At 46.4% G+C, this 12,229-nt stretch overlaps 1 protein-coding gene across 1 annotated transcript in view; it reads right to left on the bottom strand.

Moving 5' to 3' along the window:
* arhgef40 (Rho guanine nucleotide exchange factor (GEF) 40) overlaps nucleotides 1–12,229 on the bottom strand; it is a 113,907-nt gene that overhangs the window by 80,742 nt on the left and 20,936 nt on the right. Inside the window, exons 2-3 of the mRNA XM_083788741.1 lie at nucleotides 7,021–7,110; nucleotides 5,536–5,643 (exon numbers count right to left, since the gene is read on the bottom strand). Of these exons, the coding sequence (XP_083644867.1) occupies nucleotides 5,536–5,643; nucleotides 7,021–7,110 (198 nt within the window). The remainder of the gene's footprint in view (nucleotides 1–5,535; nucleotides 5,644–7,020; nucleotides 7,111–12,229) is intronic.

Below are 12,229 nucleotides of genomic sequence, written 5' to 3'. Positions count from 1 at the left end.
GACTGACATAGAAGACATTTTTAGAATCTGATCTCGGGTCAGAATGGAAAACTGTCAGGATGTAGAAGACATTTTTAGAATCTGATCTCAGGTCAGAATGAAAACTGTCAGGATGTAGAAGAAATTTTTTGACTAAATACATTGACAGTTTCGTCAACAAATAGAAACGACACTAAAATGTTAGGGAGTAGTGGAGAAGAGATCCAGTATATACAACTGGATGTGGTGCATTTTGGTTGCGCTCGGGTGTTGCGCTCTGCATTAGGCCATCAAGGCACCGCCAAAATACATATTCGTCGACAAAATAAACTGTAGAGTTTAGTCAACTAAAATCACATGATATTAAACTAAAAACTAGACTAAAACTAAAACCTTTCAGGTGACTAAAATCTGAAACTAATACTGAATGGAATTGTATTCAAATGACTGCAACTAAATCTAAATGTGTTGTCAAGACCAACACTGCCCCCCCGCCCACGCCTGCCTGTCTGCCTTTCAATGTCCCCCAGTGTTCCTCCCTCACACACCCAACCCCACCTCCGCTTCTCTAACATTTCTCAATTGGTCCACTATAGTCTGGAACTTGAGGCCTCTCTTCTTTTTCTGACACACACACACACACACACAGACACAGACACAGACACAGACACACACACACACACACACACACACACACACACACACGCACACACAGAATGAAAGCCACGATCATTCTCCCACGCCCACCCCTTCTCTCTCTCTCTCTCTCTTTCTTTCTCCCCCTCTTCCCAACGCCCGCCCGCTACCTCTCTCTCTTTTTACTCCTCCTCTCCCCGCTCCTTCTCTCTCTCTCTCTCTCTCTCTGCACAGCAGTCACACATACACATATGGAAGGAATTATTGTCATGACTCACAGTATCAACTCTCGTCCACGGCAGCCTCACTCAGCAACAATGAAACACAGTTTGCCCCAATGCAATGCCTCTGGTGTGTGTGTGTGTGTGTGTGTGTGTGTGGCTATACTTGTGTGGACCAAATGTCCCCACAAGTATAGCAGAAAATCTAAAATAGACATTGTGAAGACCGTTTTTCCGGTCCTCCTAGTTTTGGTGTTTGTGCTCACATCGCGTGGCACCGTGACACGTTATGAGCTTGTGGATCGGCAGTTTTTGGGCTTTTCAGACATGCAGTTAAAAATGTAAAACGCTTACATCCAGGTCTCATATTGTGTATGTTCCCTTCACAAGCATGCATGCACACGTGCATGGAAAAACAGCCATTATTTACCAACAAATCCACAGGCTCATTCCCTCACATAATTTATTCCCCATAATATTTTATGAAAACACTCCCACAGGTTTGAATTACTACATTTTAGGACAGTGATTTCTTTTGTTTTTGTGCGATAAAGAACGGTGCTGCATTCACATATTTGTGAGACGCCGGCCCGTTACCTTTCAGGGTTCAAATTAATTCAAGGATTCAAATCAAAAGGCAGCAGATCGAGAAGCTCAGAGCCTCAGAACATGTCGCTAAGAAGACTAGAGGCTCATTCATGCATCTCCAATGGGGATCCTTTATTAACCCATTTAGGGCCGATTCATACTCCTATTTTACCGCTGTTTCGGCGCTGTAATGCCGAAAAGATTTCGGCTCATCAGAAATTTTCAGTAGCACCGAAGAGCCGACTTTAGGATGGTACCCGCCCCCCTGAACCTCAAATGACGTCACATTGTAGGCTCTACAGAGACGAACCGACTTTTATTCGGCTCTAAAATAGGAGTATGAATCGGCCCTTAGGCCTGATGTCGAAATTTAAAAAATAAAAGTCTTCTAAAACACGACGGCTTTCTGAAAAACCTGTGTTTCTACAGTATATCTAGAACAACAGAACCGTTAGAGGTGAAGGCGCGCTCTACTCAGGGAGTCAAGTTGATAGTCTCTGTAGCCGATTGGATTCAATGGAAAAAGGGGAATATCCGCACTCTCTCGTATAAAGTTTGAGTTTCTATATTTCATTGAAAACACAAATCAGCAGCAGTCCACCTAGAGAAACGAACGCATTTCGCCACGCAGGCCTTCCTCAGCGTTGCAAACTGACTGAGTTTGAATCGCTGAGGAAGGCCTGCGTGCTTAAATTCCCTTTTATTAGGCATGGAGGGGCAGCAGTGCCCAGTGGTAACATCAGCGCCAGAGCCATAAGAGTATAAGACAGAGTTACGACAACTCCGTTCACATCACGGGGCCAGTCCAATGGCGGCTCTTCTACATAGACTTCTATTGGTTTGTCCCTTTAAAAAGGGACAACTGGAAGTTTACGGAATGCAGTGGAGTCTATATGGGCTCGCGCGAGTACATGGACCACGTGACCGGGCTGTTTTCTGCCCCCTCAATGTCGTAACTCTGTCTTACACTATGGCTCTGATCAGCGTTAGCGTAGCTTGTTTTGAGGTTTTATAAGATCCTAAAGAACCCAGATTGTCTCATTTGGAGCAGAAAAAGGACAAAAAAGCGCGGATCCGTGTGGAGGCTGTCTAACATGTGAGTAAAAAAATAAAAATAAACAAACAAATGATATTAGATAGATCTACAAGCTCATATCGTGCCACCGAGTGGCGCGATACGAGCTTGTAGGTCTGCTATTTTTGAAAAATCGAAGACACTTTTAGAATCTGATCTCAGGTCAGAATGGATTCATAATGAAACTGTCAGGATGTAATAGACATTTCTAGAATCTGATCTCAGGTCAGAATGGGTTAAAGTCTCTCTCTTGTCTACTCTCTCTTACTCTACTCTACTCTCTACTCTATGACTCCAAGACATGGACACTTTCAAAGACATTAGAGAAACGGTACAGGATGGCACTTACACCCGCCTTCTAATGAGAGCGCAGAATCTCTCTCGGAAGAGCCCCCCATCGACTGATCTAATATACGGCAACCTTCCCCCGTGTTTCTTCACTAGTCCGATCCAGAAGAACACAGTTTTCCGGCCACTGCTACAGAGCTGACAATGAGGTTATATCTTAACCTTCTTCTCTGGAGTCCTGTCTCAAAGCAGACCAGAGGTAGAAAACTGTCGTTCCCTGATGTCATCGCTATAGGGGACACATCATGCAAGTAAGCAGGGACTGGGGATGGCAATGATGGACTGGGAGGTCTGGCGTGGCATTGTGAAAACCATGATGTCGACCGCGGTCGAAAAATGACGATAGCAAAAACTCAAGAGTAACTCAATGCCATTGGACAGCCAACTAGTGCTGCACGGTTCTTCGTCAAATTTAGAAATGAGATGGCATAGGTGATAGATCTCCTCACAATACGGATTGCTGCGGTTTAAGTGGTTTAGTCGGCTGAGAATTAATTCAGGCGAGGCCAGCCTATAAAGGAAACCGGGATTTGGTGTGTTTTTCAGAGACATCACACCAGGACATGTGCAGTAGAGGGCAGCACGGGTCCACGGAATTGGACCCGGTCCGAAACGGACCCGGTTGATATCAGAACCGAACCGATCCGGATCCGAGAAACATTCTAATTGGCCGCACCCGGCCCCGGAAGCCGGACCCGAAAGTTTTGGATCCGGGTCCGAAACGGAGCCGAGAAGGATTTGACTGTTTTGACCAAAACGTGCGCTGATCCGATCCGAGATCCGGAACCCATAGTGTGTTCTCTGCAATATTATATGCTTTAACATGACATGAGACTGCTCTCTATGAGCAACGTGCACCCCACCGCCTCTCCAGACAGCGCCAAGGAGGAGGAGGAGGGTTGCAAACTTGCATAGGCTATAGTGCATTTTTGCGCACCGACATTCTTACCAGAGCTGTTGACAATCACAACAAAACTGTCCCACACTTTTCCTCCGAGGTGGAAAGCCTGGTGATGCGAGGTTAGTCCCAGTCCCACATTGCTTGTTGCTTTGCGTTTCACCTCGCTCGCTGAAGGGGGCTGCCATGATTGCATTAATATAGCCATGTGTGTGTGTGTGTGTGGGGGGGGGGGTGTGTGTGTGTGTGTGTGTGTGTGTGTGTGTGTGTGCAAGCGAAAGAGAGAGAGAGAGCGCTCTCGCTCATGTCGAGGTGCATGACGAGACCCAGCCCTCGTTGACTCCGTTCAACAGACAATATGGACTTTAGAATGTAATATAATTACAACGCACGCATGTCTATTTTTGAAACCTATTTTTAAAGTTGAAGGGTTTAATTTATAAATCTCGGATCCTCACGGTTATTTCGGGTATTCTGCATTTCAGATGCCCGAAACGAGATCCGCAGCTTTGAAATGGAACCGACCCGTTCCCAGACGGCACGTCAATATTTTGCACCCGATTCTCGGGTGGGATCTGGGGTATTGGGGTCCGGGGGGTGGACCCGTGCTGCCCTCTAATGTGCAGTATTATGTAGCTATAGTAGAGATGGAGTGTCTTGCATTGTGACAAAACTGTGACCTTTTGACTACAAGACGGTCTCTCTCTAAAGGCTAAGCACTGGGCCAACCACTTGGCCACGTGCATCAATTTTTTTCGGCCAAGTAAATTTCATGATTTATCACTGTCATTACACAGCAAATTACTCAATGTTAATTTAACTCTGAGCATGTACAAATGTAAGTGAGTCCATTGGGTTACATTCTGTACACTCTTTCGAGTTATAGAACGCAAATGACAAATGGATAAATGAACACTGAGGATTTAGTACAGCGAAACAACGGTTGTTCGTACATCTCTGCGCCGATGTCACTAAGGCGCGATTCATATTTTAGAGCCGAATAAAAGTCGGTTCGGCTCTGTAGAGCCTACAATGTGACGTCATTTGAGGTTCGGGGGGGGGGGGGGGGGGGGGGGGGGGGGGGGGTACCGTCCTAAAGTCGGCTCTTCGGTGCTACTGACACATCAGCATGTATGACATGCTTTTGTTTTTGCTTAAATGTAAGTCGCTCTGGATCAAGAGCGTCTGTTAAATTGTAAATTGTGAATCAAAGTAACCTTACAAAGTGAGTTGCGAGCCCTCGCTTTTGTCTACATTATCTGTTAGTTTAACAGTTTGGCTCAGCACCAAGACTGGACGATGTGCGTTATATTATCCTATTTTGAATGTCCATATATTATGACCACAGATATGCTCTAAAAGTGTGACTTTTTATTTGTCACCACGTCTTTAACCACCAGAAGCATACAGTAGTATATCTATTCAAAAATGCTCTAAAAAACAATGCATGCATTTAAAATGCATAGCATCAGTGTGTGTGCATCAGTGTGTGTGCGGTCAGGGGAAACAAGCCATTTTCGAACGAAAAAAAGAAAAAAACGATGGCTAACGTCTAACTCTAACATCTACAACCTCCTGTCCTGATACAACACATTGTGAGTTTGTAGATCGGATATGTTCACCGTCGCACGATAAAGTATAAAATAAGTGGTTGAAGAATCCTTTAAACGTTCATCCATTTCACACGTGCCAAATAAAGTGATTGTGATTCTTTGCGTGCGTGCGTGCGTGCGTGTGTGTGATTTGATTGCGTGTGTTCTGATCCAGAGTGCTTGGAATGTGGAACTCACACAGGCATGCTGCTGGAGCTTGTGGAGGAGATGTTTGGCCGGAACGAAATAGTCGAGGAGATACCGGAGGCTGTCGTGCTGATAAGTGGACTCCAAGACCGAGAAGACCTGGAACAAACATCACGCAAACAGACAGACACACACACACACACACACACACACACACACACACACACACACACACACACACACACACACACAGGAGAGGACGGATTAGGATGACTACTTACTACAGCATCGGAACAGATCATCAATCAACATAGTCACACCCACTATCCAAAAATCACACTTGTGTGAAGCGAGGGGTGCGCGCTGTGGCAGGGCATTTATTCATTGCGGAATGCAGATTCACTGCCACTATAACAATTTACAATTTACAATTTAGGCATTTAGCAGACGCTCTTGATCCAGAGCGACTTACATTTAAGCAAAAACAAAAAGCATGGCATACATCACATATATAAAAAGTAGTTATCATGAATCATGTATAAACTAAGAACGTAACAGTGGAGTATCTATGTCAACTATACATACTATACTATATTATATATTATACAATATACATGTGTACTATGAAGTGCTATGACTACATGAAATGCAATTCTAGTGCTGTCTACGTAACGAGCTATAAGTCTGTCTACAATGCTATCTAAGTCTACAATATATGCGTTACGAGACATGAATGCAGTGTGTTATTGTATAAAACTAAAACCAGTCAAAAGAGGTATTTATTTACATAAGCCACATGCTGTTCTCACTCGTGTCATTTAGTGCCCTAAACAACATGGACATAAAAAGTCCATAGACATTTTTTTTGTTAAAAGTGCTCTGAACAAACATTAAAAGTCCATGGACTTGGCTGCCATATCATGACGGAATTTCAAAAGGGGACATCATTTAACACATTGTGTCACCCCCTGTGGTGCCCAAGACGTCTGGGAGTGGGGGGACGTCTTTGGGAATTTTTTTAATTGGAAAATAAATCGGCCAAATCAACTGGGCACTCTAGCGTCTTTATTCTGAATAATCCATGGGCATCTGTTGTGTTGAAATGACTAAACTTTTATTTTATTTTTCAGTCTGCCAGTGATCACCTTCCCCCTGTGCCAATATCGGCCGCACCCCCACTGAGCAGACTAAGCTGTATCAGTGGCTATAGTGATCATCCTCCCTGATCCATGCTGTGATTGTCGGGGACAAGCGCTGTTCTCGCTTAAAGCTCGGCCAGGAGCGGTGCTTATAGTGTCAAAGACAAAACTATTTTGCTACTTGCCGAAACATTTGATTGACTCGAGTGTGCCACCTGCAGATCTGGTCGATAGAAAATGCCAATGGTGTGTTAGTGAACTTGCTGGCGCTCTGGAGCAGAGCTAGCAGGAACCTTTCCCCTGCACCATCCGAGCACCCAAACAAGACATTTTTGTGTGTGTGTGTGTGTGTGTGTGTGTGTGTGTGTCCGTGCGTGCGTGTGTATATGTGACATACCTGAGAAAGGAGAGGCGGAGCCGTGCTCTCAAAAGGAGGATAGAGAGATGAGAGCGCCCCCTGGACGCAGTCCTCCACTGCCTCTGAACCCTGGTGGAAGAGAGAGAGAGAGAGAGAGAGAGAGAGAGAGAGAGAGAGAGAGAGAGAGAGAGAGAGAGAGAGAGAGAGAGAGAGAGAACAGGACAAATGTGACGAATGCAAGCCGGGGAAAACGATGGTGGTGAAAGACAACAAACCACAATATAGTAAGGGGGAGACATGAGACAGAGAGAGAGAGAGAGAGAGAGAGAGAGAGAGAGAGAGAGAGAGTGAGAGAGAGAGAGAGAGAGTGAAAGCAAAGAGTTAACCCACACCGGACACTGCAATGTCTGTGTTTGTGTTTAACAGCCAGTTTGCCTCGCACGCACGCACGCACGCACGCACGCACGCACGGCAACATTCTGAGGATTACTCGAGACTCCTGAGAGACTGTAAAAATGGACTCTCAAAGTTAATTAACACTAACAGTCCAGACGTTACTGTGTGCATGTGCGTCATACACATGGACAGACTTGGGCTTGCACATACACACACACACACACACGCACACACACAGCTTCCTGTTGTATGGTCTGGGGAGTGTCCAGCGTTTCCTCGAGGCCAGCTCAGTGTGGAACCCCCTCTGCACAAAGACTGACCACTGCCGAGCGCCGCCGCTGCCTGCTATACCCCTTTAATGTGCCACTCGCTGTCTGTCCGCTCAATCACTTACACACATGTGCAGGATAGCATGTGCGGGAACACACGTACACGTACACGCACACACACATACAGACACGCACAGACATACACACACACACACACACACACACATACAGAGTTACAGACACGCACACAGTACACATACAGACATGCACACACACAACCACACACAGTCACATACTGTAGGCCAACATGGAAACGGTGATGTAACATAAGCATGCTGTAGAAGTAAAGTAGTATGTGTATGCAATATGCATGTACAGTACACAGATGCATGAAAGCATAGACGCGCACGCATGCACACAACATGCAGAAAAGCTGTTTTGAACGTATATATTCCATGTATAAATCACAATAGAAATGTAACTGTAGTGTACACGCCACCTCATTACACGCACGCACGCACGCACACACACACACACACACACACGCACGCACGCAGACACATGCATACCACAACACAGGGCCTGCCAGTGCATGTGGAGGGTGACCGAGCGAGCGAGCAGCGCACACACACAACACATGCACTGTTTATTTTTCTGCCGGACGGTCGCCTCGGCAACCCCACAACGTTTCCCCCCTCTCTCTCTCTCTCTCTCTCTCTCTAACCTCTTTCTTTCTCTTTTTCCCTCCCGCCACATTTCCTCTCCCGTTTCCTCCCACTATAGGATCAGTGCTTCTCAAACTTTTCTTTTCTTTTCAAAGACCCCCATAACTGTCCGTATATAACGAATGGAACAGAGTGGGAACCTCCATTCGGTTTCCATTTGACCCGTGTCCATTTTTGTCCATTTTGGGTCCTGCAGGTTCCTTAACAAAAAAACAATGTCCTTTATACGACCAGTGTACAGGATTTAAACAAGTCCTTCACGTCGCAGAGACGTTCAAAAACATCCTCGTCGCCACTGTAATATTCTGGGACTCTAATAAACACACTTGGAGAGCATTCAAACACATGGTCTTTACTTGGTGACTCTCAAAGCAGAACTGAACACACACAGCACACTCAGAGGCTACAAACAGGCTGCAGGGATCTTGCTAATCAGCACAGGTGGAAATAATGTTCTCAATCAGTGGCATGCTTTTTCACCTAGAAGACACTCTATTACAGCGAGGGTCCCCCGGACGGACGGACACCCCACTCTGAGAACCCGTGATAAAGGGGGTTCTCAAACTTTTGCATGCGAAAGGACCCCCCCAAATGTAATTTGGCCACGTCGTACAGTGCCCCATCTCAGGGCCGTAGGAACCACGGGGGTCCCCGGGGACACGTCCCCGGTGGGCCGCGGAGCGGCCCACGGGGGGCCGCGAACCGTTTTGGGCCGCCGGCCACGGGGAATAAAAAAGCCTCAAATTGGGCAGGCACTTGGACCATGCGGCCGCCGCTGACTCGCTGTCAGTGTTGTGCGAGTGCGTGTGATTCTGCTATAGTGGAGATTTCAATGTATTTCTATGGGGGAACTTGGATAGGATTCAGGAAGTTGTTTATATGTTATACCCAGTGCTGGTTAAAGCCGTGTATGTCTCGGGCAGGCTCATCAAAAAGGTAAGATTTGCACTAGGCTATTTCTGCTGTGCAGACCCGTTTTTACCCGAAAATAACGACTTTATAACCGCAAATACCCGATTTTTTTCCGCACGGGCGCTTCGCGCCCGTGCGAATCGCCCCACATGCACGGGCGCTTCGCGCCCGTGCATGTGGGCCGGTTCGGATTCGTCCCCCCCATCTGTGAGGTTGCCGGATACGGCGCTGCCCCATCTGAAGATATGTTGGGCCAGGGGGGGAGCCCCGAGAAGAGAACTGTGTTAACCCCATTTTAGGCGCGGGAACCCCTTTTGGTGTTAGCATTATGTTATGCTTTAGCTATTGAAAAATAGCAGATTTACAAGCTCGTAGGTCTGCTATTTTTGAAAAATCGAACGACTGACTTTTTTCAGAAAACTGTCAGATGTAGAAGACATTTTTTAGAATCTGCTCTCAGGTCAAAACGGGTTAAACATTTCATGTTATTCAACATTTTCAAGAAATGAAAATAAATGTACAAGCTTGCATCACCCCACTTTGAGAACCGCTGATCTGTATTTCTTCACATTATCACCTCCCCTCCATGCCCCTCCACTCTCTCTCTGTCTCTCTCTCTCTCTCTCTCTCTCGCTCTTTCTCTCTCTTTCTCTCTCTCTCTCTCTCTCTCTCTCTCTCTCTCTCTCTCTCTGTCTCTCTCTCTCATCCTTTCACCCGGTTTCACTTTCCTCTCCACCTCGGTCCAAGTCCTCTGTCATGAATCTGTATGAATGTCATCTGACAACAATTACATTGCTATGGGACTCGTCCTCATCAACAGAAGCCATATTGTTGCCGGGTAGAAGAACTTGAAGAGGAAGGAGAGAGAGAGACAGAGACAGAGACAGAGAACACAGACATTTAGGAGGACACAGTGTACGGAGAGAGATCAAGTCCGACGTAAGTGAGCGCACGTCTGTGTGTGTGCGTGTGTACAGTGTACTAGCCCATTCTGACCTGAGATCAGATTCAAAAAATGTCTTCTACATCCTGACAGTTTTCTGAAAAAGCTATGTTTCCATGTCAGTCGTTCTTCGATTTTTCAAAAATAGCAGATCTACAAGCTCATAGCGCGCCACCGAGTAGCGCGCTATGAGCTTGTAGATCTGCTATTTTTCAATAGCTAAAACATAGCATAATGCCCTCACCGAAAGGGGTTCCCGCCCAAAATGTACTAGTATAGTAAATTTTCCTGGTGGTCCTGGGGGAAAAAAAACCTTCATTGTCTCCACCAGGCCGAAGGCATGTGGGGAGAGTATGTTTTGCACTCCGTCCGTCCGCGTGTCCGTCCGTCCGTCCGTCCGTGTGTCCGTGTGTCCGTGAACAGCTAATCTCGGCCACCGTTAACCCGGTCGATGCCATATTTTGCACACACACTCCCTGGATGCCAACCATGAACCTCTGCCCCAAACTTTCCAGAACGGCCTGTTATAGCGCCACCAGGAGGCCGCTTTGTGCAAAACAAGTTTTTGCACAGTACACCTACAGATTTTGTCCAAACATCACGCAAATTGGTACACAGTCTCTCTAGAGCCATTCAACCAAACGGGTCTTTCAGATTTATCAGACTCCATCCTGATTGGTTAAGATTGGCTTCCAAAGTTCACAGGAGTGCTCAGTTTCAAACAAAATGCTGCAAATTAGAGGTGGGATCGGGCCGACTTTATACTACCCGAACCGAACCCGTCACCGACAGCTTTGTGTCCAAACCGAAACGAGCCCGACCTTAATTATTATTATATGCGCCTGGCCCGTGCCGATACCCGACACTTTTTTTTTTGAGGAAGGCACTTTAATAATTCCACTGACAGCATACAGCTTGCCTGGCTGTTACCTTTAGACATATTATGCCACACTATATGTCTTGTAAATTACCATGAAAAGGGGTCCGTTTTATATAGCCTAGCCTACTACGTTGATTAATAAATAGCTATTGTATAACACGCCGTGCACACTACAAAGCACACTGCACAGCACTGTGCGCAGTCAGTTGCATACACACCATCATTATTACACACACACACACACACACACACACACACACACACACACACACACACACACACACACACACACACACACACACTCCTGCAGTTATACCAGCATTGATGATTGATTTGACATCGGCAACTCTGCATTGGCAATATTTAATCCACACAGCTTGTTCGTGCAAAGTTGCAAACTGCTATTCAATCAAACAATCCGCGCCAGCGGGAGGCGATTATTGGTAGCCTAATTTGCCATGGTCCATGGGCAGGATCAAGTAACTACTCAACTCTTCACTGTTCAACATCTAATAAATCAAACTATATATATTAATCCAAAAATCGCGGTTTACATGTTGTCATGGAGGAGGAGGATTGCATCCGCCGTGGGTGAGTTCAACCTAGGCTAACGCCGTCCTCCTCTCTTCAGTGGTTCTTCCAGCTGCGCCCCATATAATGTAGCCTCGGATCCCTACGATCATTCTGTAGCTTCAGACCTACAGAATTAGCGTAGTGACTGAGGTTCACAATTTCACATGGGGCTACGTTCGCTGCTGCTGCTGCTTGCAGCATGTGCGTTGCAAGCTTGCGTTGTTGCAACTTGCAAGCGGTGCTGCTGCTTGCAGACAGAGCATTGTCACGCTGCACCACCTTAATATAAAGGCTACTCTAAAGTGCACCATGCGTCCTGGTTAACCAGGAAACACACAGAGAGACAGACTAGTCGGATCGTTTTTATTCATATTTACACTTTATTTTCTATATATCAACAGCATGGTTGCCCGAACCGAAGCCCGACGACCAATTATGATAATGAGCCTTACCCTAGCCCGACCCGTCGGGTACCGACGGGACCCGTCGGGTTTCGGTCGGGTATCCCAGCTCTACTGCAAATCATGAACACATCGCGTGATTTCCCTGA

Source organism: Protomyctophum parallelum, assembly GCF_964188405.1.
Source record: "Protomyctophum parallelum genome assembly, chromosome: 18".
NCBI lineage: Eukaryota > Metazoa > Chordata > Actinopteri > Myctophiformes > Myctophidae > Protomyctophum > Protomyctophum parallelum.
Note: the sequence above shows the minus strand (reverse complement) of the source record. Positions and strands in the feature narration are given on the sequence as shown.